The sequence below is a fragment of the Filicampus tigris genome, chromosome 19 (assembly GCF_054856515.1).
Source record: "Filicampus tigris isolate MCC_2025a chromosome 19, RoL_Ftig_1.0, whole genome shotgun sequence".
In the NCBI taxonomy this organism is placed as follows: Eukaryota; Metazoa; Chordata; class Actinopteri; order Syngnathiformes; family Syngnathidae; genus Filicampus; species Filicampus tigris.
The window spans coordinates 12305503-12332333 of NC_141235.1; the positions used below are offsets into that span (position 1 = coordinate 12305503).

The 26831-nt window shown below is 39.8% G+C and overlaps 1 protein-coding gene across 3 annotated transcripts in view; it reads right to left on the reverse strand.

Annotated features, from left to right (window-relative positions):
• radil2b (Ras association and DIL domains 2b) overlaps window positions 1–26831 on the reverse strand; it is a 35031-nt gene that overhangs the window by 6928 nt on the left and 1272 nt on the right. For 2 of the 3 annotated variants that reach the window (XM_086017706.1, XM_086017708.1), the window contains exons 2-13: window positions 23106–23188; window positions 22680–23015; window positions 20024–20202; window positions 16871–17045; window positions 15796–16028; window positions 13503–13939; window positions 11084–11374; window positions 10584–10985; window positions 8800–8837; window positions 8539–8702; window positions 8021–8133; window positions 770–1010 (exon numbers count right to left, since the gene is read on the reverse strand). In XM_086017706.1, coding sequence (XP_085873832.1) covers window positions 770–1010; window positions 8021–8133; window positions 8539–8702; window positions 8800–8837; window positions 10584–10985; window positions 11084–11374; window positions 13503–13939; window positions 15796–16028; window positions 16871–17045; window positions 20024–20202; window positions 22680–22804 — 2398 coding nt within the window. In that variant the 5' untranslated portion in view covers window positions 22805–23015; window positions 23106–23188. The remainder of the gene's footprint in view (window positions 1–769; window positions 1011–8020; window positions 8134–8538; window positions 8703–8799; window positions 8838–10583; window positions 10986–11083; window positions 11375–13502; window positions 13940–15795; window positions 16029–16870; window positions 17046–20023; window positions 20203–22679; window positions 23016–23105; window positions 23189–26831) is intronic. The other variant, XM_086017707.1, reaches the window with a different exon arrangement.

Below are 26831 nucleotides of genomic sequence, written 5' to 3' on the forward strand. Positions count from 1 at the left end.
TGTTCTGTCATAGAATATTGCAATCTCTCATATTTCTGAAATACAAACAAAAATTACTTTCAGATCATTTCCCACTGGAGTCTTGAGACCAACTGTTTTTTTTTTCTTTTGTTGTGTCTGACCACTATGCATTCATGTTTATACTTTGAGGTGAGTTTGATTTGACAAAAAAATGTTACTGCTGCAGTTGAATTTATGTCTTGAAATTGTTTCCAGAAGAAGAAAATGTGACTTTTAGCTCCTGGTAATATCATGTTTATTCAGTCCTAGCATTTCCCTCACATTTTGTAGAGTGAAACATGGGTGAACATACAAGCCATAACAACCTGCTATTTGTTTCGATTCAGTGTCTGTGATCTTAACTACACACCAATGTCAATGCAGAACTTGGTGTGTTAAATGAAGGTATACAGTAGTATAGTATAGCCAATATAATATTGGTACTTTATAAAGGACTTCTACTATGTGGCATCTGATTATCGCATCTCGCATGTATATATATGTATATATATATATATATATATATATATATATATATATATATATATATTTTTTATTTATTTATTTATTTATTTTTTCTGTCTTCTGTGAATGGATTCATTTTACATAGGTGAAACTTACAAAACACACCGGGTACTATCTCCTGGATAAATCTGAGCTCCGTAACACACAGGGTAGCATAGCTAATGAAAATCAGGTATTGTTTTTACTTTGTTGCGCAACAAACGACGTGATTGCGTGTGAGGGTGGGTATATGATGCACAGGTACCTCTCTCCATGAGTAAGTTGAAAAGTGATGCATTGATGAAGTAGAAAAGGAAAGCAATGAGCTGTGTGGACATCTCAGGGTGAAGCTGACAGTCTGACAGTAGTCTCCGGGTCTCGGACAGGACCTCCACAACTAGCTGGACTTGATCAGGGACCGTCAGCCCGCTGCCCTTGCCAGTCAGAGAGTGAGCCTCCTTGAATGGGTTGCAGTCCAGAAAGCCTGGCAGGATGGGGTACAGGACCTGGTAGGACATAGTCAAGCCAAGTGATTCATTCCAGTGGTGGAAAATGTAGCGTCATCCCCAAATTTTTTTTTCAAGAATGCGTTCTACGCAGGCCCACTAGTTGAAACACGGCATTCTGATTAATATTGCGTATGTGGAATATGAATTAATCCACCTTTAGACATCTCAGGGGGTCGCCATTTTGTCACTTCTGTCGACTGAAAATGACATCACAGTTGCTCAGGGCACAGGCAACAACCAATCACAGCTCACCTGTTTTTTTGAAGCCGAGCCACGATTGGTCGTTTGGTTTGACTTCCCCTTTAAAAATAAATGCTAGTACAATGGAACTATATTACATTTCCACTGCATCTTTCAACCAAGACCACCCGTTTTCAGACACCTCAGGGGTCAGCCATTTTGTCACTTCTGTCAACTGAAAATGACATCACAGACGCTCAGGGCTCAGATAACAACCAATCACGGCTCATCTTAAAAAAACAGATGAGCTGTGATTGGTCGTTACCTGAGCAACTGTGATGTCATTTTCAGTCGACAGAAGTGACAAAATGGCCGCCCCTTTGAGATGGCTAAAAACAGATGGATTAACTCTTATTTCACAATATTAATCAGAATGCTGTGTTTCAACAAGTGGGCCTGCATAGAACAGATTCTTGAAAAAAATGTATTTGGGTTGACTTCCCCCTTTAAAGTTAACTTCAAACTTAACCCTCTGACGCAGATTGCAGACCACCCACGTTGCCTTCCCTTAACTTGACTCTCAACACTTCCATTATTGATGGAAGATGACATGGACAAAACCAGAAGAATCAGCAAAAATGAGGTTGTTTCCCTCCCTCACTCAGCTAAAAGGTCTTTGCTACTCCACAGAGTAAGCATGGACAATGACAGCTCTGTTTTAGCTAATTGTACGCAGACATCCCCTTTCCCCAGAAATCTCGCTCTTACGCCCACCAAGGCCAGCACCAGCACTGGATCCACATTCCAAAAAAGCTGAATATGGCTCATGCGGGCTTGGCACGGTGCTGCAACAAGACTGCTGAGTGAAGAGTTCTGAAGGAATCCGCCCTGAGCAGATCATTTTACTTTCACTGTAAGGCCCAGGGTAGGCGGGGGAAGGCTGAACACAAACGGCAGAATGCAAGTAGACAGCCACAGCTCCCATCACACATGAGACAATGGAAATGGGGGAAAAAAACCAAAACGTTTTCTGGTTGGAAAACGGCGCACAGTGGAGCCAAGCGGCGAGAATTCAACTACGCTTGATGCTTGATTTACCACATTCATCCAAAGACCTGTATTGTCTCACTAAAGTCAAAACTGTGCATTCGTCATAACGGGCAAATAAACAGTCTGCCCGCAAGTCTGGAGAAATGTGTGCGTATCCATCACCAAATGTCTTCAGTTGAATAAGCTTGTCATTAATGGCGCCTGTTGTTTTCCATGCTGCAGCAATATTCACCACACTGAATCAAGTGTATGAAAAAAAATATATAAACACACCGCCTTTTCTCATTTGGGAAAGTAAAGCAGGGACATACAATAATGATTTTACCCTGACATGTAACAACTGATAATGGGCCAGACTGGCTTTATAATAAATACGGACCTATACCATGCTATCACTAGTAAGGGAGTCTTGCAACTCCGCTTAATCAATAAGCCACAATCGAGAGGCCTTTGCTTGACGTGGAGACTGACTTCATCACATTCCTCACTAATTCTGTTCTTTGATTCGGTGTTTGAGGAGGATCGCATCCTGTGATGAGGTGACAAAATGAAGCTTCATGAAGCACAATGATATTTTTGACTCCACTAGACAGTGCTGTTGATTTAAAGAAATGTCAACCCTAACATAATTTTTTTCAAGAATATGTTCTATGCAGCCCCACTAGTTGAAACAAGGAATTCTGATTAATATTGCGTTTATGGAATAAGAATTAATCCACCTTTCGACATCTCAGGGGGTCGTCATTTTGTCACCTCTGTCGACTAAAATGACATCACAGTTGCTCAGGGCTCAGGCAACAACCAATCACAGCTCACCTGTTTTTTTTAAGCTGAGTCACGATTGGTTGTTTGGGTTGACTTCCCCTTTAAAAATAAATGCAAGTGCAATGGAACTATATTACATTTCCACTGCATCTTTCAACCAAGAGTGCCATCTAGAGGAGTCAAACGTTCTCACAAGTGCTTCATGAAGCTTCATTTGTCCACCACTAGCGACAAGCGTGATGAATGACAAAACTAGCTGGCACAACCAGTGCAATGTGTGTGTTTCCTCCAGATATGGGCATTCTTCATGAACTATCTATCTATCCCAATGACGTATTTATTAGTCATTTCACAGAGGGTCTGAAAAAGTCTGGTACTGAATGAATGTTAACAAACTTTTATCCCTCTCTCCTTTTTAGTCCAGGGCCAAAAAGCAAATCAATTTGACATCCAGAACAACAGTCGCACATTAGCACCTGACACTATCCAGGAGCACGTGGGTTTCTATTTTATATCTTTGAAATCGTTCAACCATGAACCGCTCCACTCTGCAACTCCACTTTCCATACGATACTAATAGGAAGTAAGTCCATAAATATGCCAGTGAAATTGTAGCGAGTTTGTTTCCGTACAAATCTGATGCTGTCTACCATGCTATGCGGGGCATGTGTAATCGAATGATGTGTAAATACAGCTGTTCTGTGAAGACCTCCGAGGTTTGTTCGAGAACAAACAGCTGCAAAGAGCAACGGCTCAAGTGTCCACAGAATTACTATTAGTCGTACACATCTGGCTTTTATGGAAAAGTGGCAAGAAAAAAAATCCATTGACCTAAATCCCATTGATAACACAGTGGACATACATTTATGTGGGATCACAGTCATAACGGCCCCCCGAGGGAAAACAAAAATACAATGTAGCCTATGACAAAAATTTGTTTGACACCCCTGTTTTAAAGTGGAAGTCAACCCAAACATATTTTTTTCAAGAATATGTTCAATGCAAGCCCACCAATTGAAACAAGGCATTCTGATAAATATTGAGTTTGTGGAATAAGAGTTAATCCACCCGTTTTTAGCCATCTCAGGGGGCAGCCATTTTGTCACTTCTGTCGACTAAAAATGACATCACAACTGCTCAGGGCTCAGGTAACGACCAATCACGGCTGACCTGTTTAAGTGAAGCTGAGCCGTGATTGGTCGTTACCTGAGCCCTGAGCAGTTGTGATGTCATTTTCAGTTGACAGAAGTGACAAAATGGCCTCCCCCTGAGATGACTAAAAACGGGTGGATTAACTCTTATTCCACAAACCCAATATTTATCAGAATGGCTTGTTTCAACTAGTGGCCCTGAAAAATATGTGTGGGTTGATTTCCTCTTTAAGGGATATGAATTATTTCGCTGTATGTAATGCTATGTGGTATCCTAAACTGTGACACACTTTACTGCTATGTTATGCTAAGCTAATGCTATGTTATAAATGGGGTTGAAATTCCTAGATGGAAATAAATGATATATTTATTCAGTAGTGTGGACATACCTGTCCTTAATATCACACAAGAAGTATATAGGCTATGTATGATATTTCACTAGACAGTCTAGTTGAAAAAAAGAGTGCTGTGAACAGACTTATCGATAAAACATTGGTCCTCGTGCACTGAACAGAAACCTATTGTCCTAAACTTGTAGGACAGCCACAATTATGCCCACTTTAGAGATACTGTGTCATATCACTGACTTCCTTCCTGCAAGGAGAACAGGGTAACACAAAACCAAATGAGCTGAATCAGGCACAAACTCCATCTGACTTTCTACTGGCATGAAATGTGACACTTTGGCTTGGTGACTGCTTATGGCCTGTTGGACCAGCAATGCAATAATCATAAGATACTTCACATAACTTGCTTTGGCTCTGGCGCCTTGTTTGCACAATGAGACATCCAGGTCATAGCTATACAGTTGGACTGAATAATATAATAATAATGATAACACGTACATAATGTACATTTCTTATAGCAGCTGTTGTCATCAGGGTTGTGGGTGAGATGGAGGCTATACCTGCTGACTAGTTGCCGGACAATCTCAGGGCACACACATAAATAATCATAAAAACATTCACATTTTTTTTTGTTTTTTCCAGTGTTGAAAGATTTGCCACTGTACTGAATACTAATAGCAGGAGATAATTAGAAAATGAACATGTTGTGTCAGTAAACATAGGCCCTAAAACAGAGAACACACTGATTTAATGAGGAAGTCAACTCCCCAAAATATGTCTTTAGAATAATATGTTGTATGCACCCCCACTAGTCTAAACACAGCATTTTGATTAGAATTGCATTTGTGGAATATGTGTTAAAGAGGAAGTCACCCCAAACATATTTTTTCAAGAATATGTTCTATGCAGGCCCACTAGTTGAAACAAGGCAATATGATTCACAGGAAATATGAGTTAGGCAGCAAAATCCACACGTTTTTAGCCATATCAGGGGTCAGCCATTTTGTCACTTCTGTCGACTGAAAATAACATCACAGACCCTCGAGGCTCAGATAACGACCAATCACGGCTCACCTGTTTTCTGAAGCGAGGTGAGCTGTGAGCCCTGAGCAACTTCTATGTCATTTTCAGTCGACAGAAGTGACTAAATGCCCCCGCCCCCGCCAGAGATTGCTAAAAACAGGTAGATTTTGTTGCCTAACTCGTATTCCACAAACGCAATATTAATCAGAATGCTGTGTTTCAACTAGTGGGCCTGCTGGGAACATATTCTTGAAAAAAATGTTTGGGTTGACTTCTGCTTTAAATGATTTAGATTGTTGGAAAAAGTTGGAATAACATTATTGTCCACACTGTCTCTATTTGCATAAATAATAACACATCTCATTGTCTTAATAACAGTGGTGGGCATTCCGTCAGACCAGCCCGTCAGTCAGACACTGACGGATGCACGTTTTTCTGACGATTGACAAATAATGTAATACTTTTTAAAAATGACGGAAGTGGATTTTAGTTTGTCAGTATACTCGTCACTAACGGCATTCAACAATGATGGACCGCTCAGTCCGTCACCGACGGACGCCCGTTTTGCTGAAGTTTTTTCTTTTAGGGTGGGTAGTCGGGGTTCGGACTCACGGCACAAATGACGGACCAGCAAAATTTTGTAAAATGCTCCAGGATTTAAGAGTCAACAGTAACAGTTTGCGTGGAAAAACGATCACCATAAAATCCTGCGATATAGCTGATAATCTGCGATAAAAGTAGGATTACAAAAAAAAAAAAAACATGCAATAGAGTGAACCCGGAAAAGGTGAGCCATGGCATGGACACTTATCAAAAACTGACACTGTTAGCTAATCATCCTCACCCAAAGGGCGTTGCAGCCGTGGATGTGAGTGTTTCTGAGTGATAGTGCCTCAGCATGATATTTCAGACAGCGGAGTCCAGTCCCTTAAAATTGGTACTAGGTCACTCCAAGACTCCAACTATCGTATAAAGTCTTTAAAAAGTTGATTTTCCACAATGATACTACAAACTACTACCACTGAGAAGTCAAACTTCTCATGTTGCGGCTCCATCTGGCCCAACACCGATGAACGTGTCGTTCAAGAAAGGAAAATAATCAGTGACAGGCTGAGAATAAAGAGCCCAGTTTGCTGCTGACAGCTTTTAAGCCGGGCCACTGGCCACAGTGGCGCACCACACTGGGGTCATTGTGACACTAGTGGGAGAGACACGACAAGACACTCAGGGCCTTTGTGTCAATGCTGTGTACCGATGGAGCTTAGCCAAGGTTTTTCAACTGTTGCCAAGCAATCTTAGCATTGCAATATTTTCCATACGGTACCTAACCTAACAAACCATTTTTTTTTTAAATTTGTCCTGGGCTACCTAAATCTGAACATCTAGCCACTCGAAGAGCCATGCATCATGCTCAACTTTACTTCATTGTTGGAGTTCATCCACTACAACCAGCTATTAAAAACAAATCAACTTGTGATTGATGGATTGATGACTCTTTGATGTCAACGTTTTGTAAAACATGAACATGTCATTATTGCTGGTAAAAGTATGATGAATTTGAAAAACACCAAAATAGATTTAAAGGGGAAGTCAACCCAAAAATGTTCTTTACAATAATAAGTTCAATGCAGCCCTAGCACTAGTCCAAACGTGATATTTATCCTGTTTTTATCCATCTCGCAGGGGGCTGCCATTTTGTCAACTGCTGTCCACTGAAAATGACATCAAAGTTAACAACCAATCACAGCTCAGCTTCAGAAAAGAGGTGAGTTGTGATTGGTCGTTACCTGAGCCCTGAGGAACTGTGATGTCATTTTCAGTCGAAAGAAAGTGACAAAATGGCCGCCCCCTGAGATGGATAAAAACGGGTGGATTTGTCTTCTTAAAGCGGAAGTAAACCCAAACATATTTTTTAAGAATATGTTCTATGCAGGCCCACTAGTTCAAACACAGCATTCTGATTAATACGCCTTTCTGATGAATTTTGCGTTTGTGGAATAAGTGTTAATCCACTCGTTTTTAGCGATCTCTGGGGGCGGCCATTTTGTCTTCTGTCCACTGAAAATGACATCACAACTGCTCACAACGACCAATCACGGCTGACCTGTTTTCTGAATCTGAGCCGTGATTGGTCGTTGTGAGCAGTTGTGATGTCATTTTCAGTCGACAGAAGACAAAATGGCCGTCGAAGATGGCTAAAAACGAGTGGATTAACACTTATTCCACAAACACAATATTTATCAGAATGCCCTGTTTCAACTAGAGGGCTTGCATTGAACATATTCTTGAAAAAAAAATGTTTGCGTTGACTTCCCTCTTTAAGAAATATCAAACACATTCTCCTAATTCTCAACCACATCAAACACTTTTGTTCTGTTTTCGCTGCTAAAAGGACACCAGCCTTTTTTGTCTCGCCATCATGAATTGACACAAATACTTATAGCATAGCATACATCTAATCAGGAGCTAAAATATACATGTATCTTTTTACCTTGGTGATGTAGTACACGCACTGCTGGAAGGTAAGCATGATGACCTCCTCCAGGGCTGCCATTGTTTCTTCACTGGATGAGCGCACAGAGGACAACTGCAACTCCAGCAGGTCTGAAAAATAAGCAACCACACTGAACTAAAATGTGAACGCGGCCCTTTTCTTTTTTTTTTTTGCTGTGATTTTTCATAAAATGAACTCAAAGATCCTATGTACATTTTTTTTTTTTATTCCTCGCAATAATTATTCACAAACCTAACGAAATCTGTATTTGTGAGGACTTCTACTTTGCCGTGATTTTCCATCAACCTCACATATCAAGATGCTATCTAGGCAGCATGATAATTACACAGGTGTGCCCTTAGGCTGCCCGCAATAAAAACCCACTCAAAAATGTGCTGTTTTATCATTTTGAAACTCTGTGGTCATGTTGAACCACGACCATAATAACAACATCCAGGTTGGACAAATAGCCCTGGTAAATGATGATTATGAAATAATCTTCAAATGTGACTGACCCAAATTCTCCCCAAATTCTCCTTCTTCTGTTCTATCTTCATTCTCTTCACGGGTTCTCCACTCCAAGATGACAGGCAGCTGATGCTGGATAAACTGGAGCATCTCCAGGCTGTTTGACATCCACACCACAAGGGGCAACAGTCCTGAGATTGTGCCCTCGTTACTGAAAGGGTGCAGGACATCGACGTATAAGGTCTCATCAAGAGTTTGATAATGATTACGCTACAAATTTGTAGTCTGGAGTAGGAATTAGGACTTACACTTCCTTCTGAAAAGCAGCTAGTACCTTGGTTTGCTCCTGTGTGGGAAAATGATACAAAACAAAATGTAATCATTACCGGTATACTTTTAAATTTCGTTTGTAGGCAGCAGTGTTGGGCAAGTTACTTCCAAAATGTGACATATTACATATTATTAATTACTTGCTTATGAAAGTAACATGTTTCTTTACAATCTGACTGTCTTTGTAGAGTAATTACTTACTCAAGTTTAAGGTACTTTTAAGTTACTTCATTTTTTTTAAAATCAGGGATTCATTGATTTAATAATGCTTTCGACACATTAAAAGGAAAATGCTAAATTTGCTACCATACTGTAGCTAGTAAAGTTAACTTGTAATGAGGATATTTAACCCTATAGTGTGGGCTATAACATTAAATGTTTCAACTCTATGGTGGGAGATCACTATCTTCGATCAATATTTGTATCAATATTTATTTGTTAATATAAATATTGGAAATGATAATTGGTCCAGTAAATAAATAATCCCAGACTGCAACCCATAAATGAAATGATCAACATACTCAAATTAACCTACACACAACTCGCCATTTGTCAGAAATATTGTTGTGTGTGTGGTGTGCTCTTTTGGTCATTAAGTACACGCACACACTTTTGAGAGCAGCAAGCATAATCATGGTGACTTTTTCCCCATTACATGTGGGGTCCCTCACATTTTAAATAAGTAGGTAACTCACTTAAGCGATAAAGAACAATACAACAATCATCATGTTCTACATGAAAATTGTCTAAGGAAAATAATAATGCATTGCCGAGAGCTTATTTAGTAAACAAAATAAATATCGCCTCCAAAATTCAAACGCGTCTTTCAATGCCTGGTAAAATTCCTATAGAAATAATCCGTGCACTGGCAGAGCTAGGAGCGAGGGTGCAGGGGCGCTGCCCCCCCCTGAAATATGGTTGGACACCCCCAGGTGCCAGACCAGATAATTGACTTTTGGGTATTTTCCAATTTTTTTCTGGGATTTATTTCCCCACATATCCCCTCCGTCCACCGTAGGGAACATATATTGGATTATCAGCATTTTGTGAAGATTTTTTGTGGTTGTTAAAAAAAAAAAAAAAAGTTTTCGTTGTGCTGGCCGCCTGAGATATACTTGGCCCCCCCAAGGAAAAAAAATCTCTAGCTCTGCCAGTGAAACCGTGGACCCAGAGGATCTTGTAATTAAACATGGAAGTGCATGCAGGCCCTTGGTGTATCCTGCGTATCAAATTTGTCAGGTAAAAAAAAAAACCTTAAAGGGGAAGTCAACGCAAACATTTTTTTTCAAGAATATGTTCTATGCAAGCCCACTAGTAGGCATTCTGATAAATATTGTGTTTGTGGAATAAGTGTTAATCCACTCGTTTTTAGCCATCTCCGGGGGCGGCCATTTTGTCTTCTGTCGACTGAAAATGACATCAAAACTGCTCACAACGACCAATCATGGCTCAGATTTAGAAAACAGGTCAGCTGTGATTGGTTGGTGATTGGAGATCTGAAAACGAGGTCATTTTGCTGCTTAATTTATATTCCACAAACGCAAAATTAATCAGAATGCAGTGTTTCAACCAGTGGGCCTGCTGGGAACATATTCTTGAAAAAAATATGTTTGGGTTGACTTCCACTTTAAGGTTGTTTTTTTTTACCTGACAAATTTGATACGCAGGATACACCAAGAGCCTGCATTTAAGTCTGTATGGCACCTCTCACATGGATTTCATGACATGGAAACATGGCTCAAAATAATCCACCATTACTCACCCAAACAGCGCTCTGAATTTCACTTGCAATCAGCAGCAGGAGCCTCCGCAGGTCTGATGTACGTAAATATGACGCAGAATACTGAATGCACATGCACAGCAGAAAAGCAATGCTCAACGACGGTCCCTCTTTGACACCACTGCTTCCAGTTGCAACTATTTGCTTGATGATGCAATGCTCATTGTCAGCTTGGTAGTTCAAATTAAGGCAGTGACCCTCTGGTGATTTCAGAAATGGAGGGGCTCTATTCAGGCGCTTTTGGGTGGCCGGGCTAGGCAGGTGACTGCAGGTGTTGCAGAATATCACATCTCTTGTCCGGCTTGTTTTATGAGCAGCTGTAGTGCGGCCAAACATCCAGGGGACAGTGGACACGTTGGACTCTGGAGCAGTACTGTTGACTTCCTTTTTACAGGAAAAAAAAACAACGACAAATTGTAAATTACATTATAATAATGAGAGTGCCAATACAGTGTATGTGAATATTTGTTTACATGTATTACTTTGTGCATCACGGGATCTTTGAATAGAAAAAGGTAGCTTTGTCCCAGCCCAATGACATCACCAGGGCAAAGTTGTACTTTCTCCTTTAATGCATTGCCATTCCTTGTGACCACAGCATCAGGGAAGGGGCACAGCATGGTTGGTCCGCCAGTACTGTTGCGATGAAAAATGCAATGTTTTGGAAGAATATCTTCAGCAAGGAGGGAAATGTCCGCCCGTGATACATCTCCGTCGCCATTTTGTCGCCCCATTACAATGCTGGGACTCATAAGTAGGTAGATCACAAAGTCCTAGGGGGACAGATAAGACAAGATGAAAGAATAATGTACTGGTACACATTTACTTTTTAATATAACTCACTATATTATACAGTATATATGTATTATATAAATTCCTACGAAATTTCTGTACATATATACGGTACATATATACGGTATATATTACATACAGTACGGTATATATTATATACAGTATACGGTATATATTATATATGATATATACATGCTATATATATTATATATATATATATATCCATCCATCCAATATCGATACCGCTTATCCTCACAAGGGTCGCGGTCCGTGCTGGAGCCTATCCCAGCTGTCTTCGGGCAGTAGGCGGGGGACACCCTAAATTGGTTGCCAGCAAATCGCAGGGCAAACAGAGACAAACATCCGCACTCACAATCCCAGATTGTTGTCTCATTTGCACTCAAATTCTTTTCAGGAGGTTTTGGCAAAGCATAGCCACTCCCACCACACACCAGTAGCACTGCTTGCTCAATAGCTATTATAATTTCAGTCTTGAGCCAAACCTGAGTACATAAACAATGTTTTATCCCCCTGTGGCTAACTAAGCCACTGTATGCATGAGCAGGGATTAACTTTGACTTTTGACTTTGCCTACGTCCTCCTACAATACAGATTTAACACAATGAAATACGTAGCAAATAAACCTCCTAACCTTTATACAGAGAACCAGGACTCGGCGGTTGTGAATTTGTCCAAATATGTTGGCCTGCATGTCACGTAGGGCTGCTCAAAATCCTGGTAATCAGACAGGAAGCAGTGCCACAGTTGGGTTTTACGGCTTCCTGATCAGTGTTCTGACAGTTTTTCTTCTTGCACTTTACTGACGTCAGGTTGATTTCACGTTACTGTGGTTCTTTTATCGTCAGAGAACAGTGTTTTACTAGCGTGATGAGGGTTTTGTTTTCCAAAAAAGGAAGGGCGTAGTATTGTACTTTATTTTCCAGGTTGTTTCAAAATGATGGTGGGAAACTAAAGAGAAATAGTCATGCGTTTGTACTGATTTTATACTCATAGATTTGATAGCCTACTTGAACCTTTTGTGAATATTACGCAACCTATGCCGTGTTGACGTGCTACAAGTTGTTGTTTTGACATACAGGACACTGTAGGGTAGTGCTGAACAATTCATTGAATTCAATTGACTCAAATACATTTTTCAAATCGCAAAAGCTAAACATTTTTGATGCTTCATTTCGCTTTTATATGAATTCGCCCAGTCAGACACAAATTTAATGTGCATTGACATCCAGTAGTTGAACATTATCTTCATTAGATAATAAAAATGTTGGGGTTTTTTTCGGTAGATGTTAAATATCGCAATAATATTGATATTGTGATATTAAAAAATTCATATCTAATACATACAACATAATATGCATGATGTCCCTTTTCAGATACCTTCATTTAAGTTTTAATGAGGCAAAATGAAGTTGTAGATATCAGTAACTGATTTTTTTTTTAAATCAAAATTTCTTAATCAAAATGACATTGTAGATATCTCTTACTCCATTCTGAGATATCTACAATGTCATTTTGATTAAAACAAAATCAGTTACTGATATCTACAACTTCATTTGCCTCATTAAAACTTAAATGAAAATATCTGAAAAGGGACATCATGCGTATTATCTTATATATATTAGATATGTTTTTTTTTATATAACGATATCAATATTATTGCGATGTATAACATGTACCTAAAAAAATGTCATTTTTATTATAGAATGAAGATGGAAGAATGGAGTAACAGATATCAGAATGGAGTAGCCTACAAATCAGTAGCAGATATCTGTAATTCACTCACGGACGTCTGCAACTGAATTATAGAATCTGTCATGACAAAAAAACATCACACATAGAAAAGGACAAACCCAATACAGAAAAAGACAAAAGTGACATCATTTAATGATCTTAACTATTCCCGATAATATATATCAATTACCACCATTCAGAAAGACGTTCTTGACATCCGTCCCCACCACCGCCTAGCTGTGCCAGCGAGGTAAATTACATGACATCATACCACACCGGCACCAATTGTAATCGGCCAACAAGGTCCTGACGCAAGACCTGCTCACAGCCCAAGAGTGTGTTACTGAATGCGGTTACCTGTACAAGGCTGCGGCCGTGTAGTAGCAGCAGGTACGGACAGTCGGGAGGTGGGTGAATGGAGTACTGTGTGGTGTTATCGTCGCTACTTTCCGTCTCCTCCCTCTCGGACTCCTCTCCTTCCTGCTCACCTCTGGGCCTCGATGGACAGAGGGCCTCTGTTTTGGCTTGCGAGCCACCATCCCCCTTTGAGGGAACTGCATGTTCAACGTCATTCGGTTCTGCCCGTGCTTCTGGGCACTTATGGGTCTCCGCGACGGTTCCATTCAAGGACGTACTTTGATCCTGATTGGCTTCGGGCACTGAATCGGCATCTATGAGGTCCATCTCACTTTTGCTCCTCCACAGTTTTTGGCTTCGACTCATTGTTCGCTCTATGAGGGTGGAGTTAACTCTGGAGCGACTTTTCTGCAGCTTGCGGGCCTGTGCGTTGATACCTATCAGGGGGATGAATAAACAGATACAGGAATGAGTGTGTAAATGACCTGCTATATCAACGTACTCAACAAAATCTAAACAACACTTTTGTTTTTGCTCCAATTTTTTTATGAGATGAACTCAAAGGTCTAAAACTTTTTCCTCATAAAAAAATATCACAATTTCTCTCAAATATTGTTCACAAGCCAGTCTAAAACTGTGAAAGTGAGCACTTCTCCTTTGCCGAGATAATCCATCCCACCTCACGGGTGTGCCAAATGAAGATGCTGATTAGACACCATGATCAGTGCACAGGTGTGCCTTAGACTGCCCACAATAAAAGGCCACTCTGAAAGGTGCAGTTTTGTTTTATTGGCGGCGTGGGGGGACGCCACCTGCCACACACACACTGCCCTGAACAGTGTAAACCGGGATTCATCAGTGAGGAGAACACCTCTCCAACATGCCAGACTCCATCAAACATGAGCATTTGCCCACTCAAGTCGGTTACGACGACGAACTGGAGTCAGGTCGAGACCCCCATGAGGATGACGAACATGTGTGATATGGCACAACTGTGAGGTGGGATGAATTATCTCAGCAAGGGATGAGTGCTCACTATTACAGATTTAGACGGGTTTGTGAACAATAATTGAGAGAAATGGTACTATTTTGTTTGTGGAAAAAGTTTTAGACCTTTGAGTTCATCATAAAAAATGGGAGCAAAAACAAAAGTGTTGCGTTTATAATTTTGACATCTAGTAGTTCAACATTATCTTCATTAGATAATAAAAATGTCGGGGGTTTTTCTCGGTAGATGTTAGATATCGCAATAATATTGATATTGTGACATTAAAAAATCATATCTAATATATACAACATAATATGCATGATGACCCTTTTCAGATATCATCATTTAAGTTTTAACGAGGCAAAATGAAGTTGTAGATATCAGTAACTAATTTTTTTTAAATCAAAATTTCTTAATCAAAATGACATTGTAGATATCTCTTACTCCAGTCTGAGATATCTACGATGTCATTTTGATGAAAAAAAAAAATCAGTTACTGATATCTACAATTTCATTTGCCTCATTGAAACTTAAATGAAGATATCTGAAAAGGGACATCATGCATATTATGTTATATATATTAGATATGGTTGCGTTTATATTTTTGAGTATACATTAGGGTCCAAGCTAATGGGATCCGGTGATAAGGCAACACCTGTTTTTTTTTTCCCCCCGGTGTTAAATGTGTAAGCGTGTGTGATCTTGTACGTGTTAATGCTCGAGTCAACCCAGTCCACACACAGGAAGCAGACCTCGGTGGAAAGAAAGACACAGCTCATGGAAACAAAGTGATCACCCACACTGATAGAAGGCTATCACATGCTGTGCCAGTCGCAGAAGCAAAATGCCAAACAGGACGCACTCTTACACTGTGACCACAGCTGTGTCAACTAAAGCCAGTGTTTCCAGTAGAAATGATGTGGTGCTACTAATATCTCTCAAAAGATGGGGTTAGTTCTCCACGGGCATCATGCTTTCGTGCCTTATTTCCATGCAAAACCTTTACAGCATTGTGGCGCGTGTTAAAAATAGAGCGTGCCACTGGATGAAGTTGAATTACAATTACAATGTCTGCAGTCTTCAATGAGTTCAGTGTGTTTGACATTTGTACAGAAGGAACATTTGAAAACAGGAAAAACATTTTGGTTTGATTAAATGCATTTTGATGCATGTGGTTAGGGTGTCTGGAAAAACAAAGCAAAACTTTGTGAGAAGTCTAAAATTCGATTTATTATGGACAAGGCTTTTCCCAAAATCCACGACGGTTGCGCAACGTGCACCAGGAAATAATACGGGGCCGCCTACCAGCAGTGATGGTGTCTTTTTCTTTGGACGTCTGCTCTTCCACCAGGCTTCGCCTCTGGATTTCAAAGCGTCTCGCAAGTCCCTCCCTTGGTTTCCATAGCGACTGCAGGAGGAGCGGCTTCTCGTTGTCGCCCACGACTCTGAACCCTTCGGTTTTCCACTGACGCCCGCCAATGGATCCGATCGTGTCGCACAGAACATAGGAACTTGCCTCTTCTTTTCCAAGGCCATACCTGAATGACCGAGAAAGGAACAAATTAGCACATTGACATGGATTGGCGGGGGGGGGAGTATTTTCAACCCCAAAAATTCTACAATTTGCTCCCCGAAAAAAGAAAAAAAAAAAAAATGTGCAAATGGTGCCAAGCCGCAAATTTTCGGGGATCCACCATAGAAGATTGTAATTGGAAAAGAAAAAAAAATCCCACTATCATCAAAATAAATTAACAGTATTTTTCTTGTGTTCACACATTTAAGAGTTAAGCATATTAAAATATTCTTTTCAAAAATGCCTGCACTGAAAGGATTCCTGATACAAACAAATCGGAAGTTGACCAGCAACCTTGAACGAACGTGCTTGACCTTTGAGGTTCCGTTGTATTTTAGCTAAATGACTCTTACGGCCACAGTGCGAACACGCAAACGTTGCTCGACATGTCGAATTTCAATTGTGTTAATCATTCCGTTACATTTTTGGGGTCTGAAATCCAAGCAAAGACTAACAGACTTTTTCTCCCTCTGGGGAGAGTTCCTGCCAACACTGGCCGTCTTTCACGCAAACTGTGGTTTGCGCTACACTTTCAGAGCTATTAAAATGACTATTTGGCACACGTACACACTGCGTTGCAATTACAACGCAACGCACAGAACATCAAGTCTACTCTGTTTATTGAGCGGTTTATTAAGTATAAACACATGTGCTTGCCTGACTGTTTTTTTTTTTAAATGCAAATTGTTTGTAGCAAAAAAAAAAAAAGGAGAAAGGGTGGACAAACAATCACACAGACACATGTGGCAAACATACACACACTCACGCACACCCACACGCACACACCCATGCAAATGATTCCCTCACCTTTCAAGGGCCTCTTTGACCAGCTCTTTCGCACTGGAATGTGTCGTGGCCAAGACGCTCTTATAGTGAGCTCCTTTACAGATTTCGCTTCCAAAGATCTTCAAGATTCCGGGAGCACTTAACTGATTTGACAGCTCAGATGGGTCATCCACAATTTCTGCATCAGTCACGCTCACTGAATGCCAACATGACAACAGAGAAAGAGCAAATGTTGATATATTTATTGGCTTGGCTACAGTAAGAGAAGGGACGTCCACACTTAGCTTTTTTTGCTCTACAGTGGTACCTCTACTGACGAAATTAATTGGTTCTGGAAGACATTTCTTAAGGAGAAAATTTTGTAAGTAGAGACGCCTTTTCCATGTAAATGCCCTAATCCGCTCCAAGCCCCCCAATATTCAGACATGAATGTTTTATAAAGCATAAAAATGCATCAAAACATTGATTATTGCACAATAAATGAGAGTTGTTTGCCTTTTAATTGCTGTCCTCATCACTTTTTGCACTCTTTGGTTCATGTTCTCTCTCAGAAGTGGTTTTTGCCTGGCATTTTGTGAAGAACTGTTTTAATAACGTGGCGACTGCCGATGCATTACGGTCATATTCTTTGGCGAGATCAACCAAACGTATCCTTTTTTTTTTATACTTTTCTATTATCTCTTGCTTTGATTCTGTATGGACAAAAAAACCCGATTTTCTCTCTTTTTTTCTTTTCCTCGTTTCTAATTCAGGTAAAACTATTGGAACACCTCATGGCCCGAGGGGCGGATGACAAGGACGCTGCATAGACATATCTATCTATCTATCTATCTATCTATCTATCTATCTATCTATCTATCTATCTATCTATCTATCTATCTATCTATCTATCTATCTATCTATCTATCTGTCTGTCTGTCTGTCTGTCTGTCTGTCTATCTATCTATTGAGGCGTTTGGTAACTTGAAAGTTTTGTTTGAACAGACGTTCGTAAGTAGAGGTACCACTGTATTTTTATTATAGTTCTTTATTTGATACATAGAAGCCTGATATTTTGTAATGATAGTGTATTGGTAGGGCTGTGCAATTAATCGAAATTCAATTACAATTACTATTATTACACTCCACCATTTGTTTACACAAGGAAATCATACTTAAATTTATACATTTGCACTTAAATGATTTGAACTTAAAACATTTATAATACCTAATTTTATAAATTTTGTTTGGTCCTAAAGGAACTTACATATATTTATCTGTCTTTATATTTTTTTGCCTTTAAACATTTTCTTGTTTTGTACCAAAAAATAAATGATCATTTGAATAATCATGATTTCAATTATTACAGAAATAATATTTTTTTTCAACATCGATAGGGGTGGGAATGAATGGGTACCTAAAGATTCTATCCAATTTGATATAATTCTGATTCAGAGGCCTATGATTCGATTCGATTGCGATTCCGATGCATCACTACATTAGCTTTCATTTTATAGTCCATGTAAAACACTGGCACCTTTTTTAAAACAAAAAAATCAAGGAAGAGCAAAGATTTATATTTCACACTTTGACTTTGCTCCACTCGTATGAGGTTTTGCTTGTTCCGCCATCTTGTCACATATTAGCTTAGCCTAGCACAGACGTCTACGTACAAACGCACGTAATCGCTTGCGTATGTTTTTAGTTTTTTTGTCAATCTTTAAATAGCAATTATTAATACCTATGAATCGATTCATAATCTTTTTAATACGCCGAAAGATGCATCGAAAAAACAATTATCGTTCCCACCCCTAATAATCGAGCAGCTCTATATGTTGGTTTTAGCTTTTAACGCACCACCGTAGCGAACATGGCAAACACACACCATTTAGTGACACAATGACACTGGGTGCTTTGCTCAGATGTACAGGTTCGAGTGTAGCGTGTTTGGAACCGCGATGTGCCTCATTGGGCCTTGCGGAGCTGCCGTGCGCCTGTCGCACCTGATAATTTGGTAACAAATGAATTGCGTTACACCCCCTGCGCCACAGGTTGGACCTGCTTTTAGGTAGTCTAAAATGTAGTCTACTTTTTGTCACCAAATTGCGAGATGCGCCCGGGAGCCCGAAACGCCCAGCGAGGCATAGCGCGTCAACCAAATTCACAAACACGCTAAACTAGACTAGCTAAAATAGAGATGCGTCCGTTTTTATGCCTGCCTACCAAAATAGGGCCCATAGCCTTTACACATGACTAGTGTGGAATGAATGTGGAATAAAATTATGACTGAATGAAAGAATGAAAAAAATGTATACAGGCTTCATGAAGTCACCCAATCAGGTGAAAGTACTGTTTGCTTCTTGTGAAGGAACTCAGTGTCTAAAGAAAGAAACATTACAACATGCCAAAATAAAATAAATTAAACCCCTTTCATGCGCCGTTAGCCAGAGTTTCCATAGTGGGAGTCCAAGTGTCCCTGCAATTCATGTGGGACTCACATGAGATAAACGATCAAAGTCTAACTGTTTTTGGCACTCCATTTAGCATGATGCAATATTTGATCCTTTTAAACTATGCCCAAACATCATGCCTTCCTTTTGTTCTGTGGATGCCTGTTACAAATTTGTATTTGCTAATCCCAGGATGAGATCGGTCTGATGACTGGTTGTTTTTTTCCAACTTTGCAAAGCTTTTAAGAAGACATCGTCCTTTTTTTTTTTCCACAGGTCAATCATATCCCATGACTTATGACATAAAACGGGTTGTAAAAATCATAGAATTCTGCTTTGAAATATCAACCCACCTATTTTCTATACAACTTGTCCTCAGTGGGGTCGGTGGGGAAGGAAGGACTTTTGGACTAAAGGAGGTCAATGGCATGACACATATAGAAAACAATAATTCTCACTCCCATGTGCACCTATGGGCAATTTAGAGACTTGGATTAAGCTAACAAGACATTGAGCTAGCATGTTTCTGGAATGTGGGTCAAAGATGGAGTCCCTGTAGAAAACCCACACAAACAAGACCCAAAATGAGATTCAAACCCAGAAAGTCTCAATGTGAAGCAAACGTGCTAACCAGCAGAAAATATCTCAAAATAAACTCCGCCTCAACTGATGCACTAGCTTAGCAAAACTCCCAGGACATTCACATTGGAAGAAAATGAAAGAATTTCCTGCATGCGTGACGTACCGCTTCCTTTCCCGCTTTGGGTGGACATGGCCATGGACAGTGAGCCAGAGGCGGCGCCGCGAAGGAAAACTCCTGAGAGGCGGTTGGTGTGGTGACGGATGCGGCTCTTGCAAGGCTGCCTGAAAGCCACAGCCTCAGCTGACCTGCCAGTGGATGAACTGCCAGTAGACGAACTTGACCTGAATAATCAAACGTGAAAAGATAGACTGAATGAATGAATCCAGTTAAGTAAACAACAAAGATGATTCCCGGTCTCCTTTCCTCAATCAGCTCTCGGTGTAGATGAATGAAAAAATAAAGGGTTGTGCACCACCGAGCAAGCCTGTAAGCTTCTTACCACTGGTGGTTCAAAGGTTCTCTGCTCCTATACCACACTGCTTGAATGTTAAATAGCTCACATTTGCGGGGGGATACTGAGAATGAAGCATTCACAAAGTTTTGGAGCAACAATAAACGCTAAACATGGCAGCGCTACCGTTTCTTAGTCAAAGAAGCAAATGCGCAGGTATTACCCGAACTGCCCTTCTAAACGTGAGTTTTACTCTGGTGCTAATTTGTTAAAGATTAAGTCAACACAAACATATTTTTTTCAAGAGTATGTTCTATGCAAGCCCACTAGTTGAAACAGGATATTCTGATATATATTGCGTTTGTGGAATATAAGTTAAGCAGCAAAATGCACTGGTTTTTAGCCATCTCCGGGGGCGGCCATTTTGTCTTCTGTCGAATGAAAATGACATCACAACTGCTCACAACGACCAATCACGGCTCAGATTCAAAAAACGGGTCAGCCATGATTGGTCGTTGTGAGCACTTGTGATGTCATTTTCACTCAGCGTTAACACAGTTCGTTATCATATCTACAAATGCAAGTTAACAATCTAGCATGCAAAGTGAAAGAAATATATTCACAACCCCCAGAAATGTCACCGGCTTCTCTTCTTCATCTGAGACGGACTGACGCAAAACGGAAACGTGCGCTGTGGTCTGACGAGTCCACATTCCAAATTTTTGGGGGGAAATCATGTCCTCCAGACCAATGAGGAAAAGAACCATTCAGATTGTTATCAGCTCAAAGTTCAGACGCAAGTTTCTGTGATGGTTCGGGGGCATGTTAATGTACCGCGTTTGGCTAAGTTGCGCACAAGGCACCATTAATGCTGAAAGGTACATACAGGATTTGAAGCAACATATGCTGCCGTCCCAGAAACGTCTTTTTCAGGGACGCCCATGCTTATTTCAGCTGGACAATATTAAGCCACATTCTGCATGTGTTACAACTTACAGAATCGGGGCTTTGTAGTAAAACAGCGTGAGTGTCCCACTGAAAATGTGTGGCGGGTTATGAAACACAAAATACGATTGTTGAGCAACTTAAATTGAGAAAAAATAATTCCAACTACAAATCTTCAACAATTAGTCACTTCAGTTCCCAAATGTGTACTGAGTGTTGTCAAAAGGAAATGTGATCGAAACCAATCCGTCCCAGGTTTTTGGATGTTGCTGGCATCAAATTCAAAAAGAACATTTACACACAAAAAAACCCAACAACAAACGATAATGTTTTATCAGTTTGATCATTAAATATCTTGTCTTTGTTGTAGTTGAAAAGGATTTGCAAATCATTCTATTCGGTTTTTATTTACATGTTACACATGCGTCGTAACTTCATTGGAATTGGGGTTTGTATTTATTTATTCTTGTATTGTTCCATGCTGCCTGGTGTTGACGATTGAGGACTTACAGTTGGTGCAATTTGGGCTTTGTTTCATGTATTCTGTCAGCATAAACATTCTCAAATGCGCCACTTGGAATATACATTGGAAAATAAAAGTGAAAAAAAACAACAACAAAGGCATTACATTGGAATTGGGGACTTGGACTTGGACCGGCAATATGAATCCAGCTAGAAATGATGTCATGGCAACTTCTATGTCGATCACTTTGATATCATCCGCCATGTTCAAAAAACATATTGTAATATCTGTAACACATTTTGTGGGCCGTTGATGGCGGGCCTGGTGTTGGGCAATTGTGATGATGTCATCAAAGAAGAAAGTCCAAAAGAACATTTTAGATGAAAGAGTGACAATGAATTGGAACTTTGGCTCACGTCATTTATGGGGAATGTCTGCAGGGCGCGAGTTGAAGCCGATGCTCGATTGAATGTGCATTCTGTGATTGTGCATGGTAATAAAGCGACTGTCATGCATCAGCAATTGTGTCATCCTTGACAGCGAGGAGTCCTGTGGTAATTGCAATGGCATGCTGTTGATATCCAGCCATCATTTTCTTAGCACTTGTCCTCAGTAACAGATTGTTGTAAAGTCAGGGCCATGCAATGCATTTTCTGCTAGGCTATACTGTCAGATGCACTGAACTACATTTACAATTTTTTATATTACATGAACATTTCATTTACATTTCTTAGCGTACGTGTCTCTTGGCTACCCAGTTTCCATGCGTATGTTAATTTTTTAAAATTTATTTTCGTCCAATCAGATTTCAGCTTCTGTGTTGCCATGTCACTGTATTGTAAAGATGGATCAGGTCATCCCGCTGAAAGCGCGAGAAAATACATGTTTGAGGGCGAATTTTCTCTGTGCAGAGTGGACATCCACATTTAAAAACAAAACAAAAAAAAAATTAAACTTACCGAAGTGATCCATCACTGGACTTTCTCGTTAGCCTTTCAAGGCGTCTTTTCAGAGAAGATGTAGGAGATGTAGGTAAACCCCTCTGTGGAAGAGAATGTAATTCCTCGGCGTTTCTTTGACTCATCTCTGCTCGTTATTTTCAGATTTTTCTCGCTTTTGAAATCTGCGTGGGTTGCATCATGTCCTATGAGTGCTCGGCTTCATTCCTGAGCAGTTTCACGCAGGACGAGCGGCGCAACGGCGCTCATCTTCTGCCTCATTCCTGCAGATGTTTCCCCACTCTCATCCAGCTGTTGGAGCAGCTCTGTTCTTGCTTCTGCCCAAACTCTACGGTGCTAAAATATTAAAAGTGGAACAAACAGGTAAATGAAAGTGCAATCTGTCAATAAAATGGGAGTCGAGATGTGCTTTCAATTATTACGAACCTGCTTTCCAGATGTGCGTCCACGGCGTAACTGTTTGGGGATGCCAAGTGCGCACATTGCTCACACACACGCGCACACACACGCTGAAAGACACACACACACACACACACGCCCATTCCAAAATTAAAAGTTCAAAATAAGACAAACCTCTAAAGTGGGCGGGCCACAGTCATAGTTCAGCACATTTTTTGGGTGGTTGTGCCTTTAACTTGTAAGTTGTAACACTTCTAAAATTACAAGACGAGGGTTCTAAAACGTGAGCCTAAAATAAAAATTGAAACAACAGAAAAACAACTACAAGTGACTGCAACACGTGGACACATGAAGGAACAATATACAGTATGATGTAATAAATTGGCATGTTGCGAAATATAACAAAAAATAAAGTTAAGTCAACAATATATTTTTATAAAAGGGAGTATGCTATAAGAGTTCTAAAGGAGTGACCTACAAAAAACGTTATAAGTATAGCTTACACAATAAGAATACAGAAAATGTAACATTTACAACGTATTTATTATTACGTCTATGTCGCCATCTAGCGGATACTTGAAGAACATACCATGACTTTGAATACATAAGCCAATTTGGACAAATGCCGAGTCACGTAGTGAAAGAATGTTGGTTGGAGTGGGCTGGGGCGTGGGGTGGTTGTGATGGAGCTCGATTTCTTTTAATATCACTTGTGTTACATTTAAGCAACCTACATTTTTCTGGGCAGCACGATGGAATTTTGATGCGTACATCTGTCTCACAGTTGAGAGGTCCTGTGAATGGCTGGCGATCAGCCCAAGGTGTGCGTGATAGGCTCCGACTCATCCATGGCCATAATGTGGACACGCAGTATATAGCAGAAAGGAAAGGATGGATTCATATTTTGTTTAGTGAAAGAACGTATTCTCTCGGCACATGTTATCAATAACACTTGTCCATAGATACCCGTGCCAAAACAACATGATTAAAACATGATGTGGTATGTTTTGGATCATGAGATTCTCCTTTCATTCTCTATATTTTTCTATATGTTATTCTGGAAGACGATAAACTTGATTTAATCGGTGCAAAGAATCAGATTCCTGAACGAGGGAATTTATTTATTTATTTTATTTTTAATTTGTTTTTGTTTTCTGCCAAAGCCCAGTCTACCTTCACCGTTCTTGACTGGTTTGTACATTGTTTTACCCCGTTTATTTTCATGCATGAAGATACCTCTTGGTTTTATAATTTGACACTGATAGCCTGAAAATATTTTTGCCATGTTTGTGAAACCCTTTTAGATAAGATGAAAATCGTATTTTTAATCACATCATACTTTATTTTATTTTTTTTTATCCGATTAGGTGGTGTAAATTTTATTTACAAGAATATGTTCTATGCAGACCCACTTGGTATTCTCATTAATATTGCGTTTGTGGGTGAACTAAAACGTGTTGCTTTTGCTTCTTAACTCTTATTCCACAAACGCAATATCAATCAGAATGCCATGTTTAGACTACTGAAGGCACATGTGGCAAAGAATTTTGGGGTTGAGTTCCACTTTAACTTAAAAGATATTTAAAGATAAGATTCTATCATTCTAATATGAGTTCTACGGTTGGTGTTTTTTAACATACAGCTTGAAGTCCACTTTGAGAATCTAATAACAGCAGAGTAAATCCTCTCCTGGCCTGTGCAAGAAGATAAATAGGTTTACTGGGCATTGACTAGGCCTAATTTGCCTAACAGGTCACCACTGGTGCCTGAGGTGTTGTTGTGTTGAGGTTGTGTTGTCGCCCCTGTAGTATAAACACAACACAAGCTTTTATTGTGGAATTGGAAGAAAAGCTTAACGGTCATCAAATCAGCTGTTGGACAAGGAGATTATCTTAAACAGTGAGTGCCCATAAAGATAATTAAATATTTTTTCTTAGTGTGACTCATACACTACACTTTGGTTTTCATTGTCGTGTCCAGTGCAAGGAGCGGTGTAAGTCGGCACAGGGGTGGGCTGGATGAAGTTTTGGTATTTTCGCAGACCATTGCAAGTATGGTGCATTTTAAAAAGGATGTCTGCGCCGTTGTGAGCACAACCACAACCCACTTTTTTCACCGCCAATTGAAGCGGCTCATCTCATTCCCTTTTAATGCTGATCACGAGAGATGTGCTGCTACTCGAGGCATGTAAAGTACGTTTATAAGAAATTGCAAGCAGACCTCCACGGGTGATAAAAAGTTTAATTAAAAAAATTCATAATGTGTCCACTTAAAAGTCAATACACTGGCAAAAACTAAAGAGAAAACACAATTTACACTGTAGCATACCTGAAAGAATGATATTTACTGTAAAAAGTAAAATAAACAGACACTATTTTACACAAACTGTGTTAGTAGTACTGAACTTTTTTTTTCATGTCTTATCAAATGTTTTTTTTTCTCGATATACACACACACACACATAACTCAAAGTGTTTTATCTTGTGCTGATACAAAACCTTCCATTTTGAGGCAAACAGATACAGCACCAGCCAAAACAGTGCTTTGTGGCAACCATTACTACTCTGTTTAGTTTCCTTTGTGCAATACTCCCAAAAGAAAGCTACCAGTGCATGCATGGTTATGAAAAATGATGATTTGAAGTTCAATGTGAGTCATTTATAAAAGTATGAGGTTAAATACAGTAATTTGTCAATAAGTGCCTAAAAAGCACTGTTTGAAAACAAGCATTTAATTGAAAAAATAAATAAATTCTGTAATCTGCAAATCTGGTCAGGCGCTGCATAATTGGGGCGTGATTGCTGGTTTTTCAGGTTTGGAAACTTGCAAAAACTTGCAACACTTTATGTTGCTTTGTCTGCAAATGTTGAGTGGCAAATGGATTCAGACAGTGTTCTACCAAAGCCGCCCCCCTGTGAGGCGAGCCACACTATATGTGAACAATTGTTGACTCCTTTATTCCTGTATTATGCAAGATATTCTCTCTTTTGAATCCCACTTGGGACGGGTCATTTTTCCTTGAATTTGATCACTGAAAATGCTAGGGAAGACAGGTACTGACACTCAAAGTTTAAAGTGTTGCCGTGGGAGAGGGAACCACACAACTTGTTGATGTTAGGGTCACATGCTGGGAACTGCTTTTTGCTACAAGCCTCTGTAAGACATGCAAAAATCTTCATGTCAAATGAGGTTAAGATAGCCTTGGGCACCCTTGAGCTCTACTTCCATTTTTCTGGGTTTACTTTTGTTGTTTGCAGCTATGAATGAATCAGATGATATTGTATTTAATTCACAGTAAACTGTGACTTACATTAAATGCGTCTTGTTTGTGTAAGTGGTGTCTCCAATGCTCCAATTGCGTACGACTTAGCAACTTCAGCTCATTAAGGTGATTATTTTCTTTATTGTTAATACGATGACCACATCCAATATGGCGGACGCGCCGACATATTGCTTTGAACGGAACCCCGGTTCAACGTGTGTATGCAGCAGAAAAAAAAAAGAGAAAAAAAAACACTTTGGCCAAAAAATACTAAATAATGGGGGGTTCGTTGTGATATTTTAAAGGTTGATGCAGGCATAAGTAGAGATGTACACATACAGTTTGGTGAATGATTGCAGTTTTCGGACATAAAGTGGAAGCCAAGTGAAAAAGTGTATTTACAATATGTTCTATGCCCTCCACTACTCTTAACATGGTATTCTGATTAGTATTGCATTTGCGGAATATGGATTAAGCAACAAAAAAATCCA